We start from the raw sequence: 22342 nt of genomic DNA on the forward strand, positions 1-22342 counted from the left end.
ACAGAGACGTGACCGATAATCGCTCATATGGCACCGCTATCACAGAGACGTGACCGATAATCGCTCATATGCCACGCTATCACAGAGACGTGACCGATAATCACTCATATGGCACCGCTATCACAGAGACGTGACCGATAATCACTCATATGCCACCGCTATCACAGAGACGTGACCGATAATCACTCATATGCCACCGCTATCACAGAGACGTGACCGATAATCGCTCATATGCCACCGCTATCACAGAGACGTGACCGATAATCGCTCATATGCCACCGCTATCACAGAGACGTGACCGATAATCGCTCATATGCCACCGCTATCACAGAGACGTGACCGATAATCGCTCATATGCCACCGCTATCATGGAAACGTGACCGATAATCGGTGATGTATCACAGGTTAGATACTCGTGCTCTCCTCGTCAGCAGTGTAGAGTTGGGATCCCGCGCTGGCTGTGCGCTGCCCCTGGCGGGGGGATGTATCTCAGCCTGTAGCGGTTAGATACTCCCGGCGGGCGGTGTATCACAGGTTAGATACTCGTGCTCTCCTCGTCAGCAGTGTAGAGTTGGGATCCCGCGCTGGCTGTGCGCTGCTCTCTGCTGCCCCTGGCGGTGGCCGGCGGTAGCTCCTCCCGCACTTCCTCTCATTCACAGGCTCCGAGCAGCCGCCGCCGCCGCCTCTTCCCCCGAAGCCCCGGGTCCTAGGCTGCTCGCCCCCCGTGAATGCCCGCGGCTGTGGAGCGGCCGCACAGGAGCCGGAGCGGTAGCGGAGGGTGTGTCCTGGCCCTCAGTCACTGCGCGCCCTCCCAACCTGAGAGAAGAGCCGAGACCAGGGAGGGACCCAGCTCAGCAAATGGAGACCTGAGCGAGGGGAGGGAGACAGTCAGTCAGGGAGGGAGGCCGTCATCAGGAGACAGTCAGGGAGGGAGGCCGTCAGTCAGGAGACAGTCAGGGAGGGAGGCCGTCAGTCAGGAGACAGTCAGGGAGGGAGGCCGTCATCAGGAGACAGTCAGGGAGGGAGGCCGTCATCAGGAGACAGTCAGGGAGGGAGGCCGTCATCAGTAGACAGTCAGGGAGGGAGGCCGTCATCAGGAGACAGTCAGGAGAGCAGCCGGAGGAGAGCCTGCACTGCTGCTCCTGCCAACCAGGTGAGTGCGGGAGACACGTGGGATAGATGAGCCCCTGCCGCCCCTCCTGTCACTGCCGCCCCTCCTGTCACTGCCGCCCCTCCTGTCACTGCCGCCCCCCCTGTCACTGCCGCCCCTCCTGTCACTGCCGCCACCTGCAGAGCCCCTGCCGCCCCTCCTGTCACTGCCGCCACCTGCAGAGCCCCTGCCGCCCCTCCTGTCACTGCCGCCACCTGCAGAGCCCCTGCCGCCCCTCCTGTCACTGCCGCCACCTGCAGAGCCCCTGCCGCCCCTCCTGTCACTGCCGCCACCTGCAGAGCCCCTGCCGCCCCTCCTGTCACTGCCGCCACCTGCAGAGCCCCTGCCGCCCCTCCTGTCACTGCCGCCACCTGCAGAGCCCCTGCCGCCCCTCCTGTCACTGCCGCCACCTGCAGAGCCCCTGCCGCCCCTGCTGCCACTGCCGCCACCTGCAGAGCCCCTGCCGCCCCTCCTGTCACAGCCGCCACCTGCAGAGCCCCTGCCGCCCCTCCTGTCACTGCCGCCACCTGCAGAGCCCCTGCCGCCCCTCCTGTCACTGCCGCCACCTGCAGAGCCCCTGCCGCCCCTCCTGTCACTGCCGCCACCTGCAGAGCCCCTGCCGCCCCTCCTGTCACTGCCGCCACCTGCAGAGCCCCTGCCGCCCCTCCTGTCACTGCCGCCACCTGCAGAGCCCCTGCCGCCCCTCCTGTCACTGCCGCCACCTGCAGAGCCCCTGCCGCCCCTCCTGTCACTGCCGCCACCTGCAGAGCCCCTGCCGCCCCTCCTGTCACTGCCGCCACCTGCAGAGCCCCTGCCGCCCCTCCTGTCACTGCCGCCACCTGCAGAGCCCCTGCCGCCCCTCCTGTCACTGCCGCCCCTCCTGTCACTGCCCCCACCTGCAGAGCCCCTGCCGCCCCTCCTGTCACTGCCGCCACCTACAGAGCCCCTGCCGCCCCTCCTGTCACTGCCGCCACCTGCAGAGCCCCTGCCGCCCCCTCCTGTCACTGCCGCCACCTGCAGAGCCCCTGCCGCCCCTGCTGCCACTGCCGCCACCTGCAGAGCCCCTGCCGCCCCTCCTGTCACTGCCGCCACCTGCAGAGCCCCTGCCGCCCCTCCTGTCACTGCCGCCACCTGCAGAGCCCCTGCCGCCCCTCCTGTCACTGCCGCCACCCGCAGAGCCCCTGCCGCCCCTCCTGTCACTGCCGCCACCCGCAGAGCCCCTGCCGCCCCTCCTGTCACAGCCGCCACCCGCAGAGCCCCTGCCGCCCCTCTTGTCACTGCCGCCACCCGCAGAGCCCCTGCCGCCCCTCCTGTCACTGCCGCCACCCGCAGAGCCCCTGCCGCCCCTCCTGTCACTGCCGCCACCCGCAGAGCCCCTGCCGGCCCTCCTGTCACTGCCGCCACCCGCAGAGCCCCTGCCGCCCCTCCTGTCACTGCCGCCACCCGCAGAGCCCCTGCCGCCCCTCCTGTCACTGCCGCCACCCGCAGAGCCCCTGCCGCCCCTCCTGTCACTGCCGCCACCCGCAGAGCCCCTGCCGCCCCTCCTGTCACTGCCGCCACCCGCAGAGCCCCTGCCGCCCCTCCTGTCACTGCCGCCACCCGCAGAGCCCCTGCCGCCCCTCCTGTCACTGCCGCCACCCGCAGAGCCCCTGCCGCCCCTCCTGTCACTGCCGCCACCCGCAGAGCCCCTGCCGCCCCTCCTGTCACTGCCGCCACCCGCAGAGCCCCTGCCGCCCCTCCTGTCACTGCCGCCACCCGCAGAGCCCCTGCCGCCCCTCCTGTCACTGCCGCCACCCGCAGAGCCCCTGCCGCCCCTCCTGTCACTGCCGCCACCTGCAGAGCCCCTGCCGCCCCTCCTGTCACTGCCGCCACCTGCAGAGCCCCTGCTGCTCCTCCAGTATGACAGTGTCTATATGGGGGATGGGGGGGATACTATACTGATATACTGTAACATATCCTCAGCTGTATGACAGTGCCTATATGGGGGGGCGGATACTATACTGATACACTGTAACATCTCCTCAGCTGTATGACAGTGTCTATATGGGGGATGGGGGGGGATACTATACTGATACACTGTAACATATCCTCAGCTGTATGACAGTGCCTATATGGGGGGGGGGATACTATACTGATACACTGTAACATCTCCTCAGCTGTATGACAGTGTCTATATGGGGGGGGGGTACTATACTGATACACTGTAACATCTCCTCAGCTGTATGACAGTGTCTATATGGGGGGGGGATACTATACTGATACACTGTAACATATCCCCAGCTGTATGACAGTGTCTATAAGGGGGGGATACTATACTGATACACTGTAACATCTCCTCAGTTTTCCGCTGTTAGAAAACTACACCTCCCAGCATGCCCGGATCGGATTGCTGTGTGCCTTGAGTGTTCTGTGTAGCTGCCAGCACTAGAGGGGTTAAATCTGGGGGCCACACATCACTAGTCCCTTATTGTCACTGAGCTGTATTGCCTGCAGTAGGACTACAAGTCCCAGCCTCCCCTGCTGGCTCCTCCCCTTACTGACCATTCCCCCCCCCCCCCGCTGACCCCTTCCCTGACAGACTCCTCCCCCTGCTGGCCCCTCCCCCATCACAATGAGTTTTCATGTCTTGCTGTGGATGGTCCCTCATTTTGCCTCTTGTCTCACCAGGTGAAGCTGCAGTGGTCCCTGTACCCGTTGTTATCTCAGGGTCCGGACTGCTCCCTCGGGGGTCCCTGCTGTGACCGCTGCCAAACATGCAGACCTTCCTGAAGGGGAAGCGGGTGGGCTACTGGATGAGCGAGAAGAAGATTAAGAAGCTGAACTTCCAGGCCTTTGCGGAGCTGTGCAGGTGGGTGCCCCCCGTCCTCTCTGCAGGACCCCATTTAGATCTGTTTCTTCTGGGGGTGTCCCCCTTTAATGTTAGAGACTCCCTTTAACCATTGTGTAGACGTGGTATACGGGATGGTTTGTGGGTATATACCTGTCATGTAAGGCTGCAGCATGCTCCTATACAGCACCCATGGCCTGCAGGTGACATCTATTTACCTTAGTATGGCGCAGCCTGATACTACACCTATGGATATATATATATATACTGCTGTGACTGGAGCCCTATGTATATACGTATATACCAGTGTCATGGGCAATGTCTATCACAGCAGTGCTCCTCTGTACTGGGGGACCCTCCTCAGGCCGCCTACCCGCGCCCCCCCCCCCCCGCGCGCTGCACCCTCCTCGGGCCTTCTCCCCCCACGCGCTGCGCCCTCCTCGGGCCTTCTCCCCCCACGCGCTGCGCCCTCCTCGGGCCTTCTCCCCCCACGCTGCGCCCTCCTCGGGCCTTCTCCCCCGACGCTGCGCCCTCCTCGGGCCTTCTCCCCCCGACGCTGCGCCCTCCTCGGGCCTTCTCCCCCCGACGCTGTGCCCTCCTCGGGCCTTCTCCCCCGACGCTGCGCCCTCCTCGGGCCTTCTCCCCCCGACGCTGCGCCCTCCTCGGGCCTCCTCCTCCCACGATGCTCCTCTTCATTTACCAGTGCCGTTGCCTTCACTTATATTATATTGTATTTATATTTACTGGCTGTGGTATTTCGGGTGCACCGTTGCTGTGGTAGGTCGGGGGGCACCGTGGCTGGCTGTGGTAGGTCAGGAGGGGGGGGGGCACAGTGGCTGTGGTAGGTCGGGGGCACCCAGGGCTGGCTGTGGTATGTCGGGGGCACCGTGGCTGTGGTATGTGGGGGGAACGTGGCTGTGGTATGTCGGGGGCACCGTGGCTGTGGTATGTCGGGGGCGCAGTGGCTGTGGTATGTCGGGGGCGCAGTGGCTGTGGTATGTCGGGGGCACCGTGGCTGTGGTATGTCGGGGGCACCGTGGCTGTGGTATGTCGGGGGCACCGTGGCTGTGGTATGTCGGGGGCACCGTGGCTGTGGTATGTCGGGGGCGCAGTGGCTGTGGTATGTCGGGGGCGCAGTGGCTGTGGTATGTCGGGAGCACTAGGCTGGCTGTGGTATGTCGGGGGCGCAGTGACTGTGGTATGTCGGGGGCACCGTGGCTGTGGTATGTCGGGGGCACCGTGGCTGTGGTATGTCGGGGGCACAGTGACTGTGGTATGTCGGGGGCGCAGTGGCTGTGGTATGTCGGGGGCGCAGTGGCTGTGGTATGTCGGGAGCACTAGGCTGGCTGTGGTATGTCGGGGGCGCAGTGGCTGTGGTATGTCGGGGGCACCGTGGCTGTGGTATGTCGGGGGCGCAGTGGCTGTGGTATGTCGGGGGCACAGTGACTGTGGTATGTCTGGGGCGCAGTGGCTGTGGTATGTCGGGGGCGCAGTGGCTGTGGTATGTCGGGGGCACCGTGGCTGGCTGTGGTAGGTCAGGAGGGGGGGGGGGCACAGTGGCTGTGGTAGGTCGGAAGCATCCAGGGCTGGCTGTGGTATGTCGGGGGCACCGTGGCTGTGGTATGTGGGGGGAACGTGGCTGTGGTATGTCGGGGGCACCGTGGCTGTGGTATGTCGGGGGCGCAGTGGCTGTGGTATGTCGGGGGCGCAGTGGCTGTGGTATGTCGGGGGCACCGTGGCTGTGGTATGTGGGGGGAACGTGGCTGTGGTATGTCGGGGGCACCGTGGCTGTGGTATGTCGGGGGCGCAGTGGCTGTGGTATGTCGGGGGCGCAGTGGCTGTGGTATGTCGGGGGCACCGTGGCTGTGGTATGTCGGGGGCACCGTGGCTGTGGTATGTCGGGGGCGCAGTGGCTGTGGTATGTCGGGGGCGCAGTGGCTGTGGTATGTCGGGAGCACTAGGCTGGCTGTGGTATGTCGGGGGCGCAGTGACTGTGGTATGTCGGGGGCACCGTGGCTGTGGTATGTCGGGGGCACCGTGGCTGTGGTATGTCGGGGGCACAGTGACTGTGGTATGTCTGGGGCGCAGTGGCTGTGGTATGTCGGGGGCGCAGTGGCTGTGGTATGTCGGGAGCACTAGGCTGGCTGTGGTATGTCGGGGGCGCAGTGGCTGTGGTATGTCGGGGGCACCGTGGCTGTGGTATGTCGGGGGCGCAGTGGCTGTGGTATGTCGGGGGCACAGTGACTGTGGTATGTCTGGGGCGCAGTGGCTGTGGTATGTCGGGGGCGCAGTGGCTGTGGTATGTCGGGGGCACCGTGGCTGTGGTATGTCGGGGGCACCGTGGCTGTGGTATGTCGGGGGCACCGTGGCTGTGGTATGTCGGGGGCGCAGTGGCTGTGGTATGTCGGGGGCACCGTGGCTGTGGTATGTCGGGGGCGCAGTGGCTGTGGTATGTCGGGGGCACCGTGACTGGCTGTGGTATCACCGACCCCATCTCCACTATCCGTCCTGATGGATGGCAGCGTCTGATATCACAGCCCAGATCTGTCATTGTCTCCAGCCGTGGAGGCCGCCGCCGCCTGCAGCTCAGGGTATTAGTATTCCTCTTGATGCCGGAGGTGAGTCACACGGGGAGCGTCTCTTCACCGCTCTCTATTTGTGGTTACACATCTGATATTTAGTGAGAGAAGGCGGCAGGGTGTCCCTGTATCCTGGATACCGTATCCTCGGGTCTCTGTATATAGACACAGAGGTGGCATCACTGACAGAAGGTAGTGACAACCCGGGGGCACCCAGTAGTGTCAGGGTAGTCAATGCCTCCATAGCCCTCTCTTACTATAATGAACTCCCATCATGTTCTGGTAGACTCCAGCTTTGGCTTTCCCTGTGATCTGTCAGTATAGAGCGGCCGCCATTCTCGGGCCGCTGTATTCTGCTGACTGGGATGTAGTCCTAATAATACCGCCATACCCTTCCCATCATAGTGATACATTAGCAGGGGGCGACCTTTGGTGGAGAAGGGAGGTTTGACGATCATGGGAGTCGGTGGGAGTGAATAGTAACACGGGAGGATCGGGGAAATGCTGGTGATGGATGATCCGATCTGGAGACCTTGGCGTTCGGTGCAGGAAGTCTACAATCTTATCGCTGGTTCTGCGTCTATAGTGAACGGTCCCCAGAGCGCTGACCGGATCGTGTTTCTCATGGGACCGTGCGATGTGTCCTGGCGCTTCCCCCATTAACGTATATGTTGTTATATGAGGACTGGTTCCTGAGAAACATGGTTTCCTATTGTGATAATGTTACGTCGGTTGGATGATCCCCATCTGGTGACACAGTCCATGACTGTCTCCACTGAGGGTGGGTTCACACTACGGAATTCTCGCGGATAAACTCCGCGAAATTCCGTCGGCTGTCCGCGCGCACGGCCGCGCGCCTTTCCGCTGGCTCCATTGACACCATTCTATGGGCCGGCGTATTCGGCTATCCGCCGAAAGAAGTGACGTGTCAATTCTTTCGGCGGATAGCGGAATACGCCGGCCCATAGAATGGTGTCTGTGGAGCCGGCGGAAAGGCGCGCGGACAGCCGACAGAATTCTGCGGATATTATCCGCGAGAATTCCTCAGTATTATCCAACCCTTACAAGGGAAAAAGTCACCATGGAAAAAAGCCATGTTGTTCACAGATATCAGAGAAGCCAGGGTGCACAAAAAAAAAACATCCCCCCACCATTATACCCTCCCCACCTGCCAGACCTGTTGACACCTTACAGGAACAGCTAATCACCATATGTGCTATATCCTGTCCTCTATCAGTACCATGCCACAGAGGTCTCCATCCATCTGACCGGCCATGTTTCTCTATAGAGATCTGGATCCATCTGATCAGCCTTGTTTCCCCACAGAGATCTGGATCCATCTGACCGGCCATGTTTCTCTATAGAGATCTGGATCCATCTGACCGGCCATGTTTCTCTATAGAGATCTGGATCCATCTGACCGGCCATGTTTCTCCACAGAGATCTGGATCCATCTGACCGGCCATGTTTCTTTATAGAGATCTGGATCCATCTGACCGGCCATGTTTCTCTATAGAGATCTGGATCCATCTGACCGGCCATGTTTCTCTATAGAGATCTGGATCCATCTGACCGGCCATGTTTCTCTATAGAGATCTGGATCCATCTGACCGGCCATGTTTCTCTATAGAGATCTGGATCCATCTGACCGGCCATGTTTCTTTATAGAGATCTGGATCCATCTGACCGGCCATGTTTCTCTATAGAGATCTGGATCCATCTGACCGGCCACGTTTCTCTATAGCAGTGCTTCCCAACCTTTTCCACCTCGGGGCACACCTTGGAAAAAAAAATTTCCTCGGGGCGCCCCTACTAAATAATGTTCTAGAAAATAAGAAAACCGTCATACAGTGACTCACAGGTGACGTCTTCTTTGATCTGAGGCGTCACTTTCCCTTTTCCTCTCCATCCGCCATGATGATTTCTTCCAGCTACTTTTCATTTCTTCAGAACCTGCAAGACAAACAATTTAGGCTCCGCACATTTCTAGCAACTTCCTTCCCTTTCTCCCTCCTGTCGGCTCCCAAAGTAACTGCGCTGTGTGGGATGCCCCCTGTATGTAGGATCCCCTGCTGTGCCCCTATGAGCTAATAATGCCCCCAGAGGTGCCCCCTGTATGTAGGATCCCCTGCTGTGATCAACTAATAATGCCCCCAGAGGTGCCCCCATGAACTAATAATGCCCCCAGAGGTGCCCCCATGAACTAATAATGCCCCCAGAGGTGCCCCCATATACTAATAATGCCCCCAGAGGTGCCCCCATATACTAATAATGCCCCCAGAGGTGCCCCCATATACTAATAATGCCCCCAGAGGTGCCCCCATATACTAATAATGCCCCCAGAGGTGCCCCCGTATACTAATAATGCCCCCAGAGGTGCCCTCGTATACTAATAATGCCCCCAGAGGTGCCCCCATATACTAATAATGCCCCCAGAGGTGCCCCCATGAACTAATAATGCCCCCAGAGGTGCCCCCATGAACTAATAATGCCCCCAGAGGTGCCCCCATAAACTAATAATGCCCCCAGAGGTGCCCCCATATCCTAATAATGCCCCCAGAGGTGCCCCCATATCCTAATAATGCCCCCAGAGGTGCCCCCATATCCTAATAATGCCCCCAGAGGTGCCCCCCATGAACTAATAATGCCCCCAGAGGTGCCCCCCATGAACTAATAATGCCCCCAGAGGTGCCCCCATATACTAATAATGCCCCCAGAGGTGCCCCCATATACTAATAATGCCCCCAGAGGTGCCCCCCCATATACTAAAAATGCCCCCAGAGGTGCCCCCATATACTAATAATGCCCCCAGAAGTGCCCCCCATATACTAATAATGCTCCCAGAGGTGCCCCCATATACTAATAATGCCCCCAGAGGTGCCCCCATATACTAATAATGCCCCCAGAGGTGCCCCCATATACTAATAATGCCCCCAGAGGTGCCCCCATATACTAATAATGCCCCCAGAGGTGCCCCCATATACTAATAATGCCCCCAGAGGTGCCCCCATATGCTAATAATGCCCCCAGAGGTGCCCCCATATACTAATAATGCCCCCAGAGGTGCCCCTAAAAAAACAAAAACATCCTACTCACCTAATCCGCGCTGTGGCTGCAGGCAGCAGCTCTGCTCCTCTTCTTTGGGCTCCATCTTGCGAGCCGCGGGGACGGGACTTCCGGAAGGCGTGATGACGTCACATGATCACGCCTGCCGGAGAGGTCACGTCGCGGCCTCCCATAGGCTGCTGGTATGAAGTGCCGGCGGCCTATGGGAGTGAATACAGAAGGAGGACGCTGACACTTCCTGCTCCTATATTCTGCTTACTTTAATGTTCCGCCCGCTCATAGTGCGGGCGGAACATGAAAGTGATCCGTACATCCCGAGAAGCTGCGCGGCTGCAGCTTCTCGGGATGCTTAAAGAGACAGCGCACATTTCCCACCGGGATCCCGCGGCACCCCGGTTGGGAAACGCTGCTCTATAGAAATCTGGATCCATCTGACCGGCCTTGTTTCTCTATAGGGATCTGGGTCCATCTGACCGGCCATGTTTCTCTATAGGGATCTGGATCCATCTGACCGGCCATGTTTCCCCACAGAGATCTGGATCCATCTGATCGGCCATGTTTCTCTATAGAGATCTGGATCCATCTGATCAGCCATGTTTCTCCACAGAGATCTGGATCCATCTGACCAGCCATGTTTCTCTTTAGACATCTGGATCCATCTGACCGGCCATGTTTCTCTATAGAGATCTGGATCCATCTGACCGGCCATGTTTCTCCACAGAGATCTGGATCCATCTGACCTGCCATGTTTCTCTTTAGACATCTGGATCCATCTGACCAGCCATGTTTCTTTATAGAGATCTGGATCCATCTGACCAGCCATGTTTCTCTATAGAGATCTGGATCCATCTGACCTGCCATGTTTCTCTTTAGACATCTGGATCCATCTGACCGGCCATGTTTCTCTATAGAGATCTGGATCCATCTGACCAGCCATGTTTCTCTATAGAGATCTGGATCCATCTGACCGGCCATGTTTCTTTATAGAGATCTGGATCCATCTGACCGGCCATGTTTCTTTATAGAGATCTGGATCCATCTGACCGTCCATGTTTCTCTATAGAGATCTGGATCCATCTGACTGGCCATGTTTCTTTATAGAGATCTGGATCCATCTGACCGGCCATGTTTCTCTATAGAGATCTGGATCCATCTGACCGGCCATGTTTCTTTATAGAGATCTGGATCCATCTGACCGGCCATGTTTCTTTATAGAGATCTGGATCCATCTGACCGGCCATGTTTCTTTATAGAGATCTGGATCCATCTGACCAGCCATGTTTCTCTATAGAGATCTGGATCCATCTGACCGGCCATGTTTCTGGACATCCTCCTCGGACCCCTCTCCGATGAGTTGTCCATACTGGGCTGTAATACATGGGTTAGTCACTGTATATACCGTATATTGCAGGGGAAACCTACATCACTATTTCCCAACAAGGACTGGTCCTCTGGCCATTGTCTAGTAAGGTGTGCTGCAGAGCGCAGGGGACCCCTTGGTCATATTGAGGCTTTGCTTCCTGCACTTCTGCGCCCAGGACCCCCAGCCTCACAGGATCATATGGGGGGGGGGGGGGGGGATTCCTTGTGTCTGCGGCTGGGTCAGGAGCCTTCGCCTCTGTGGCAAGTTATATAATAACTCTTTTATTACTTTACAGCGGCAGGCAGACGGCACAGGATAAGCCTGGACTTTGCCACAATCTCTGGATAGTATAACCCGGCGCGGTCGTACATTCTCAATGGAGCTTTTTTTTTTTTTGTTTTCAACATGACAAAATATTTCCTGACTAATCTGAATATGTGTTATCAAGTGTGTGTGTATATATATGTGTATATATGTGTGTGTATATATATATATATATATATATATATATATATACACACACATATATATATACACATATATATATAAAATCTGCTCTGGGGCCACACTGCTACAGATTGGCCCTATGATCCCTGTCCACCCCCCATAGTGTCTACAATACCATCAGACCTGGATCATGGAGCAATGAAAGAAGGCGACTGGTCTGATTGGTCATGTGGTTGTTTCTGTGACACCTATAACTACCTGACCGTTGTACACACCAAACCCCCTCCCTCCCCCCCCCCCCCCCCCATGGCAGCGGGACCCTCTAATGGCAGCAATCAGCACGATAATGCCCCAGGGGCCACACTGCAGACATTGTTCAGGAATGAGGAACATGACAGAGATCGAGATGGTGTCTCCAAATCCCCAAACATCAATCCATACGATAACCTTTGGGATCCATGGAGGCCTTACTGACATCTTGGTGAATGTTATGGTGGTCCCTTTCCCCCTTAGATTATGCTGTGATGTTATGGGGGTCCCCTGCCCCCCTAGATTATGCTGTGATGTTATGGGGGTCCCCTTCCCCCTTAGATTATGTTGTGATGTTATGAGGGTCCCCTTCCTTCTTAGAGTATGCTGTGATGTTATGGGTGTCCCCTTCCCCCTTAGATTATGCTGTGATGTTATGGGGGTCCCCTGCCCCCTTAGATTATGCTGTGATGTTATGGGGGTCCCCTGCCCCCTTAGATTATGCTGTGATGTTATGGGAGTCCCCTTCCCCCTTAGATTATGTTGTGATGTTATGGGGGTCCCCTTCCTTCTTAGAGTATGCTGTGATGTTATGGGGATCCCCTTCCTTCTTAGATTATGCTGTGATGTTATGGGGGTCCCCTTCCTTCTTAGATTATGCTGTGATGTTATGGGGGTCCCCTTCCCCCTTAGATTATGTTATGATGTTATGGGGGTCCCCTTCCTTCTTAGATTATATTGTGATGTTATGGGGGTCCCCTTCCCCCTTAGATTATGCTGTGATGAGGTTAATCACATAGGAGGGTCCGCTGGCCGCCCTGTGACCCCTCCGGTGCATCTCTCCGGTGGCAGCGTACTCCTCGGCCCATGGTAATAAACGATCTGTCAGTGGAGAGTACGGTCTGATCCAGAGCAGGCCACCTCCACGCTGCAAACTCACAAACATAGTCTCCAAGTGGTGTCGCTTGGTTTCTTTGTGTTTGGAAGGAGCCCAAGTGGTTTCTGGGCAGAGACGAGCGGCGGGATTACTGGGCCGGCATCACGTTGCCTTATGAATTGTTGGACTTTGGGTCATGTTCAGTCTCCCTTCCTTTCTTAAAGGGCTTGTCTAGTCTAGAAAACCCATTTGGTGTGCCCTGTAAGGGAATTGTGTGTAACAGAGGAGGGTCTATAGGAGCCCCATCTCATGGAGTGGAGAGCGGTTACAAAGAGCGTCTCCCTCTCTGGAGGACCCGACCTGTCCTGCAGGACACATACAGCACATTGATATGAATGATGCCGCGTAATGCTCAGCTTCCCCTGTGGTGGCGCTGCAGGTATAGTGAACATTGTCCGGTTTACCCACAAGTAAGAGGAAAACCTAGAATGTCAGGACATGATGAGAGTTGTAGTATTGCCACAGGTATGGAAAATCTGCTATATAGAGCCATTGTCTGTGTCACGGCCTGAGTTGTAGTCGTGCAACAGATGCAGAACCATAGGGTGGAGTATAGTAGTGTACTGACTGACTGTCAGGGAATGATGGGTGTTGTAGTTTGACATTAACTGGAAAGCGACCGGTTGGAGAACAATAGTGGAATAGTGGTGTAAGCGCTGCAGGCTGTTCAAGCATGATGGGGGTTGTGGTTTTGCAATAGTTGTACAAAACATTGCTGGGAGGACATATTTAGACTGTCAGGGCATGATGGGAGTTGTAGTTGTGCAGCAGCTGGAAAGCAACAGGTTCGGGTACATTGCTAGGGATTGTATTCAGGCTGTCAGGGCATGATGGGAGTTGTGGTTGTGCAATAGTTGTAGAGGGGAAGGTTGGGGAATGTATTCTGGCTGTCAGGGCATGATGGGAGTTGTAGTTGTGCAGCAGCTGGGGGGACCATTGTGCTGTTCCTGGGTGACAGTGGTGTTCATGGCCGGTCTGGTCCTCCCTGGCTTAGATAAGCAGACGTATGTGGTGTTTGTGTCTGTGCCGCCATACAATGCTGCATTCAATATGTGGAGAAACCGGAGTGGTGGTAGTCCTCGCCCTGTGTGATGCAGGGTGCGGTCAGGTAACCCTAGCCCTGAGCAGAGTCTGGATCACAGGGCACGGCCGTCCCGTAATCACTGCTGAGGGCTATACAATCTATAGATATTGGTAGCGACTGGAGGCTGCGCCGGACCTGACCGACCTCATTCCACCACCATATCCTGGGATTATAGTGTGCGGGCCCAGAGCTATAGATGCCGAACCTGCAGCCCTTGAAAAACTACAATACCCATCATGCCTGGACAGCCAGAGGCTGATGATGGGAATTGTAGTTTTGCAGCAGCTGGAGGGCCGATGGTTCCCTTGCCCTGCCCTGAGGGGTAAATGTATGGGATTCTTCTGCTGTGAAGTTGTCCGTGTTGGGGCCTGTTCACACCTACATTCGCCTTATACATCAGGAAAGCTCCCTACCCAGTTATCCTGTAGATAGGTGAAAACTCTGTCCCTGCACTGATACATTGTAACAGACCATCAGCCTGCCGCCGTTGTATGTCAGCTGTGTGTGATGAGGTATCGGGTTCAGAGCGGCGGTCGCTCCTTCAGTAAGTGAGGCCCTTCAGCTATTCTCAGGCTTCTACATTGAGGCCTTGTTTGGTTGTCATGGTAACCAGCAGCCTGTACTCTGAGCCCGGCGCCCCCTCCTGTCTCCCCTCCACGCTGACTTCACGTTTTTCACAACTCTTCCTGTTCTGCTTTCCGGATTCTCTTTTTGTTTCACAAGATCGGGGGGTCAAACTCAAACAGACAGAGGGCCAAAAAACGTAGATAAAGTCGCCGCCCAACCTTGATATTCATTAAAGCACCGTTCTTGGCACCGCCGGAGCGTCGTGCAGCGTTCCCTGCACCGTCGGAGTGGCGTGCAGCCTTCCCGGCACCGACAGAGCGGCACACGGCCCCAAGCACTTTGCACTGCGATAAGTTATATGGTAAATCCCCACAATAGTGTCCCACATAGTAGTTCCCACAATGGTGCCCCATATAGAAGTCAACACCCCCAATGGTTTTCCATATAGTACCTCACATAGTAATAGTGCCCATATAGTAGCTACCCCCCCTCAATAGTGCCCCATATAGTAACTACCCCCCTCAATAGTGCCCCAAATAGTAGCCAGCCCTCCCAATAGTGCACCATATAGTAGCAAGCCCTCCACAATAGTGCCCCATATAGTGGCCCTCACCCCATAATAGTGCCCCATATAGTAGCTATTACCCTTTAATAGTATCCCATATAGTAGCCATCACCCCATAATAGTGTCCCATATAGTAGCCATCACCCCATAAGTGCCCCATGTAGTAGCCAGCCTCCCACATTAGGGCCCATGTAGTAGCCAGTCTCCCACAATAGTGTCCCATGCAGTAGCCAGCCTCCCACACTAGTGCCCTATGTAGTGGCCAGCCTCTCACACTAGTGCCCCATGTAGTGGCCAGCCTCCCACACTAGTGCCCCATGTAGTAGCCAGCCTCCCACACTAGTGCCCCATGTAGTAGCCAGCCTCCCACACTAGTGCCCCATGTAGTAGCCAGCCTCCCACACTAGTGCCCCATGTAGTAGCCAGCCTCCCACACTAGTGCCCCATGTAGTAGCCAACCTGTGCCATGAAGGCCGCTAATACCTCTGCTGGGAGCATTGGCATAGTTGGTCCTCTTGCTGCTTCTTGAGAAGGGCCATGGTGATAGCAGCTTCTCCTAGCGTGGTCTCTGGTGGCCCGTGTGCGATAGCCAGAGCCGACCAAAGCCTGTAAGGGCCCTGACGAGGTGCTGCCTGCACTTTATCTCCTGCACGGAGCTTTGACTTCTGTGCCTGTAGGGGAGGAGCCAGATCTGCATGCGGCCTAGAAGTTAAGGTCACCCCTGGACGGCTCCTGAACCCACCCTACCCGTGGATATGGCCTCCATACTTAGGCCATCCTGACGACCTGAAGACCATATTATAATCTGTTGCGATGTCCTATCAATTGATTTTCTAGGCGGGCCAAAAATAATGGCCCTACGGGCCAGAGTGTGACGTGGCTGCACAAGAGCCTCCGACATTATAACATACTGGATGTCACTAACACTACGGCTGACAGCTTCTAATAGTGCGAGGTGTAAAAGTGACATCACTACTAAAGCGTTATAAGAGGAGCAGCTGATATCAGTCACATATGATGTAATAGGAGGTTATATCAGTACTGGAGCGTTATAAGGGGAGCGGCTGATATCAGTCACATATGATGTAATAGGAGGATATATAAGTAATGGAGCGTTATAAGAGGAGCGGCTGATATCAGTCACATATGATGTAATAGGAGGTTATATAAGTAATGGAGCGTTATAAGAGGAGCGACTGATATCAGTCACATGATAGGAGGTTATATCAGTACTGGAGCGTTATAAGAGGAGCGGCTGATATCAGTCACATATGATGTAATAGGAGGTTATATCAGTACTGGAGCGTTATAAGAGGAGCGGCTGATATCAGTCACATATGTAATAGGAGGTTATATCAGTGCTGGAGCGTTATAAGAGGAGCGGCTGATATCAGTCACATATGATGTAATATCTGGAGGTTATATCAGTGCTGGAGCGTTATAAGAGGAGCGGCTGATATCAGTCACATATGATGTAATATCTGGAGGTTATATCAGTGCTGGAGCGTTATAAGAGGAGCGGCTGATATCAGTCACATAGGATGTAATAGGAGGTTATATCAGTACTGGAGTGTTATAAGAGGAGCGGCTGATATCAGTCACATAGGATGTAATAGGAGGTTATATCAGTACTGGAGCGTTATAAGAGGAGCGGCTGATATCAGTCACATATGATGTAATAGGAGGTTATATCAGTACTGGAGTGTTATAAGAGGAGCGGCTGATATCAGTCACATAGGATGTAATAGGAGGTTATATCAGTACTGGAGCGTTATAAGAGGAGCGGCTGATATCAGTCATATGTCTCGGGAGGTTATTATAGTGCCATTATGCTAGTAGTTGTAGTTCCTCCACAATGTAAGTCCGCACATTGTATACAGACACAACAGTCTCCACCATAATCAGATATGTTGCCTATAATTCCGGCTGCCGCATATTTCACAGATTATAATGTTAGAAATTTACATCCGGTCCCTGAGAAACCACAAATCGCCAGCATATTATCTGGCCGCACGCGGAGGGATCGGGACTGCTCCCTTGTGCCTCGACCCTACAATCTATGGTCAGTACCGTGTCTCCCCAAAAGGAAAACAGTGTCTTATATTATATATTATATGAAGATGTGGCGGTGTCTTATATTATATATTATATGAAGATGTGGCGGTGTCTTATATATTATATATTATATATTATATGAAGATGTGGCTGTGTCTTATATTATATATTATATGAAGATGTGGCGGTGTCTTATATATTATATATTATATGAAGATGTGGCGGTGTCTTATATTATATATTATATGAAGATGTGGCGGTGTCTTTTATTATATATTATATGAAGATGTGGCGGTGTCTTATATATTATATGAAAATGTGGCGGCGTCTTATATATTATATATTATATGAAGATGTGGCGGTGTCTTATATTATATATTATATGAAGATGTGGCGGTGTCTTATATTATATATTATATGAAGATGTGGCGGTGTCTTTTATTATATATTATATGAAGATCTGGCGGTGTCTTATATATTATATGAAAATGTGGCGGCGTCTTATATATTATATATTATATGAAGATGTGGCGGTGTCTTATATTATATATTATATGAAGATGTGGCGGTGTCTTATATTATATATTATATGAAGATGTGGCGGTGTCTTTTATTATATATTATATGAAGATCTGGCGGTGTCTTATATATTATATGAAAATGTGGCGGCGTCTTATATATTATATATTATATGAAGATGTGGCGGTGTCTTATATTATATATTATATGAAGATGTGGCGGTGTCTTATATTATATATTATATGAAGATGTGGCGGTGTCTTATATATTATATATTATATGAAGATGTGGCTATGACTTATATTATATATTATATGAAGATGTGGCTATGACTTATATTATATCTTATATGAAGATGTGGCTGTGTCTTATATTATGTATTATATGAAGATGTGGCTGTGTCTTATATTATATGAAGATGTGGCGGTGTCCTATGTTATATATTATATGAAGATGTGGCGGTGTCCTATATTATATATTATATGAAGATGTGGCTATGACTTATATTATATGAAGATGTGGCGGTGTCTTATATTATATATTATATGAAGATGTGGCGGTGTCTTATATTATGTATTATATGAAGATGTGGCTGTGTCTTCTTATCAGGGGACGTCTTATTTCTCCATGAAGAAGAACTCACTCATTTATTATATGCTGTATTGTAGTTGTCATCACAAACCAGACAACCCACCCCCTTCCCTTAGTGGCGGGGGTCTTACTATTGGGGGACGCCTTATGGTAAGCTGTCCTGTCAATCCTCCACTACGCCTTATTTCCTGAGAATGTCTTATTTTCAGGGAAACAATGTAGCAACGTGTGTGTGTGTATGTATGTATTTATTTATGTATATATATATATATATCTATATCATAAAAATCAAAGTCTGTCTGTCTGTCCTCTATAGACTTCCAAACGCCTGAACTGTTTGACCCCAAATTTGGCACACAGATACATTGGGTGCTCAGGAAGGTTATTGCAAAGGTCCCGTCCCCGCCAGATATACAGGAGGGGAGGGGGAGGGGAAAGAGAGGCGCCCCATAGAGATGAATGGGAAAATCTCCTCACTGCACACACAGGTGATATAATTAGCTGCAGCAGACACGGCAGTTGGAGCCTTAGCAACCAATAGGATTACTGCTTTCATTTTCACAGGGAGCAATGGTTGCTATGGAAACTGCCTCACAACATCCACAGTAATAACTGGTAGACCCCCTACTCCATCTATACAGTACAGGTATACAGGACCCCCTACTCCATCTATACAGTACATGTATATACAGGACCCCCTACTCCATCTATACAGTACATGTATATACAGGACCCCCTACTCCATCTATACAGTACATGTATACATGACCCCCTACTCCATCTATACAGTACATGTATATACAGGACCCCCTACTCCATCTATACAGTACATGTATATACAGGGCCCCCTACTCCATCTATACAGTACATGTATATACAGGACCCCCTACTCCATGTATATACAGGGCACTACAGGTATACCAAACTGTGACTGGGTAACACTGCCACACCAGACCTGACCAATACCGCCATACTGTGACTGGATAACACTGTCATATCAGACCTGACCAATACCACCATACTGTGACTGGATAACACTGCCACACCAGACCTGACCAATACCACCATACTGTGACTGGATAACACCGCCACACCAGACCTGACCAATACCGCCATACTGTGCTGGATAACACTGTCATACCAGACCTGACCAATACCACCATACTGTGCTGGATAACACTGTCATACCAGACCTGACCAATACCGCCATACTGTGACTGGATAACACTGCCACACCAGACCTGACCAATACTGCCATACTGTGACTGGATAACACTGCCCCACCAGACCTGACCAATATTGCCATACTGTGACAGGATAACACTGCCATACCAGACCTGACCAATACCGCCATACTGTGACTGGATAACACTGCCATATCAGACCTGACCAATACTGCCATACTGTGACTGGATAACACTGCCATACCAGACCTGACCAATACTGCCAAACTGTGACTGGGTAACACTGCCACACCAGACCTGACCAATACCGCCATACTGTGACTGGATAACACCATCATATCAGACCTGACCAATACTGCCATACTGTGACTGGATAACACCGCTATACCAGACCTGACCAATACCACCATACCGTGACTGGTTAACACCGCCACACCAGACCTGACCAATACCGCCATACTGTGACTGGATAACACCGCCATACCAGACATGACCAATACCGACACACTGTGACTGAATAACACTGCCATACGGGTAAATACAACCCTGTAGGTATACAGGACACTACAGGTATACAGGACCCCAAAACTATACACTACAGGTGCACGGGACCTCCACAAAACTATATACTACAGGTATACAGGACCCCAAACTTTACACTACAGGTATAAAGGACCCCAAAATTATACACTACAGGTATACAGGACCTCCACCAACTATATACTTCAGGTATACAGGACCTCCACCAACTATATACTACAGGTATACAGGACCCCAAACTATACACTACAGGTATAGAGGACCCCAAAACTATACAGTACAGGTATACAGGAACTCCACCAACTATATACTACAGGTTTATAGGACCTCAAAACTATACACTACAGGTATACAGGACCTACACCAACTCTATAATACAGGTATACAGCACCTTCACCAACTCTATACTACAAGTATACAGGACCCCAAATATACTACAGGTATACAGGAACTCCACCAGCTATATACTACAGGTATATAGGACTATACAAACTATACACTACAGGTATATAGGACCTCCACCAACTCTATACTATAGTTATACAGGACCCTCAAACTATTCTCTACAGGTATACAGGACCCCCGAACTATATACTACAGGTATACAAGACCTCCACCAATTATACACTACAGGTATCCAGGACCCTCAAACTATAAACTACAGGTATACAAGACCTCCACCAACTATACATTACAGGTATACAGCACCAACTATATACTACAGGTATACAGGACCCCCGAACTATACAGTACAGGTATACAGGACCTTCACCAACTGTACACTGCAGGTATACAGGACCTCCCTCAACTATACACTACAGGTATACAGCCCCCCCAACTACACACTTAAAGTATACAGGACCCCCCCAACTATACACTATAGGTATACAGCCCCCCCAACTATGCACTACAGATATGCGAGACCCCTAAAAACTATACATTGTGGGTATACAGAACCCCTCCAACTATGCACTACAGGTATACACTAATTCCACTGATTAACTCAGATGAAACAATACCTTTAGCTTGGCCTCCTGGGCACCTTAGAACAAATCTAATTAACACACTGACACTTTATACCTGGGCAGCGCCGGGTACATTTTCTAGTATATCATAAAAATGAAAGTCTGTCTGTCTGTCTGTCTCAAATAGACTTCCAAACACCTGAACCATTTGACCCCAAATTTGGCCCACAGATACATTGGGTGCCCGGGAAGGTTATTGCGAAGGTCCCGTCCCCGCCAAATGTACAGGAGGGGAGGGGGAGGGGGAAGAGAGGCGCCCCATAGAGATGAATGGGAAAATCTCCTCACTGCAAACACTGGTGATATAATTAGCTGCAGCAGACACGGCAGTTGGAGCCTTAGCAACCAATAGGATTACTGCTTTCATTTTCACAGGGAGCAATGGTTGCTAGGGAAGCTGCCTCACAACATCCACAGTAATAACTGGTAGAACCCCTACTCCATCTATACAGTACAGGTATACAGGACCCCCTACTCCATCTATACAGTACATGTATATACAGGACCCCCTACTCCATCTATACAGTACATGTATACAGGACCCCCTACTCCATCTATACAGTACATGTATATACAGGACCCCCTACTCCATCTATACAGTACATGTATACAGGACCCCCTACTCCATCTATACAGTACATGTATACAGGACCCCCTACTCCATCTATACAGTACATGTATACAGGACCCCCTACTCCATCTATACAGTACATGTATATACAGGGCCCCCTACTCCATCTATACAGTACATGTATACAGGACCCCCTACTCCATCTATACAGTACATGTATACAGGGCCCCCTACTCCATCTATACAGTACATGTATATACAGGACCCCCTACTCCATCTATACAGTACAGGTATACAGGACCCCCTACTCCATCTATACAGTACATGTATATACAGGACCCCCTACTCCATCTATACAGTACATGTATACAGGACCCCCTACTCCATCTATACAGTACATGTATATACAGGACCCCCTACTCCATCTATACAGTACATGTATACAGGACCCCCTACTCCATCTATACAGTACATGTATATACAGGACCCCCTACTCCATCTATACAGTACATGTATATACAGGACCCCCTACTCCATCTATACAGTACATGTATATACAGGACCCCCTACTCCATCTATACAGTACATGTATACAGGACCCCCTACTCCATCTATACAGTACATGTATACAGGGCCCCCTACTCCATCTATACAGTACATGTATATACAGGACCCCCTACTCCATCTATACAGTACATGTATATACAGGACCCCCTACTCCATCTATACAGTACATGTATATACAGGACCCCCTACTCCATCTATACAGTACATGTATATACAGGACCCCCTACTCCATCTATACAGTACATGTATAGAGGGCCCCCTACTCCATCTATACAGTACATGTATATACAGGACCCCCTACTCCATCTATACAGTACATGTATATACAGGACCCCCTACTCCATCCATACAGTACATGTATATACAGGACCCCCTACTCCATCTATACAGTACATGTATATACAGGACCTCCTACTCCATCTATACAGTACATGTATATACAGGACCCCCTACTCC

At 52.3% G+C, this 22342-nt stretch overlaps 1 protein-coding gene across 2 annotated transcripts in view; it reads left to right on the top strand.

Annotated features, from left to right (window-relative positions):
- The first annotated feature begins 622 nt into the window (after positions 1 to 622).
- The window catches only part of ITPK1 (inositol-tetrakisphosphate 1-kinase), a 107537-nt gene continuing 85817 nt past the window's right edge, over positions 623 to 22342 (top strand). Inside the window, exons 1-3 of one of the 2 annotated variants that reach the window (XM_069950077.1) lie at positions 623 to 934; positions 997 to 1153; positions 3818 to 3998. In XM_069950077.1, the coding sequence (XP_069806178.1) occupies positions 3904 to 3998 (95 nt within the window). In that variant the 5' untranslated portion in view covers positions 623 to 934; positions 997 to 1153; positions 3818 to 3903. Of the gene's footprint in view, positions 1154 to 3817; positions 3999 to 22342 lie in introns of both variants that reach the window. The other variant, XM_069950075.1, reaches the window with a different exon arrangement.

The sequence above is a fragment of the Dendropsophus ebraccatus genome, chromosome 13 (genome assembly GCF_027789765.1).
Source record: "Dendropsophus ebraccatus isolate aDenEbr1 chromosome 13, aDenEbr1.pat, whole genome shotgun sequence".
Taxonomy (NCBI): Eukaryota; Metazoa; Chordata; class Amphibia; order Anura; family Hylidae; genus Dendropsophus; species Dendropsophus ebraccatus.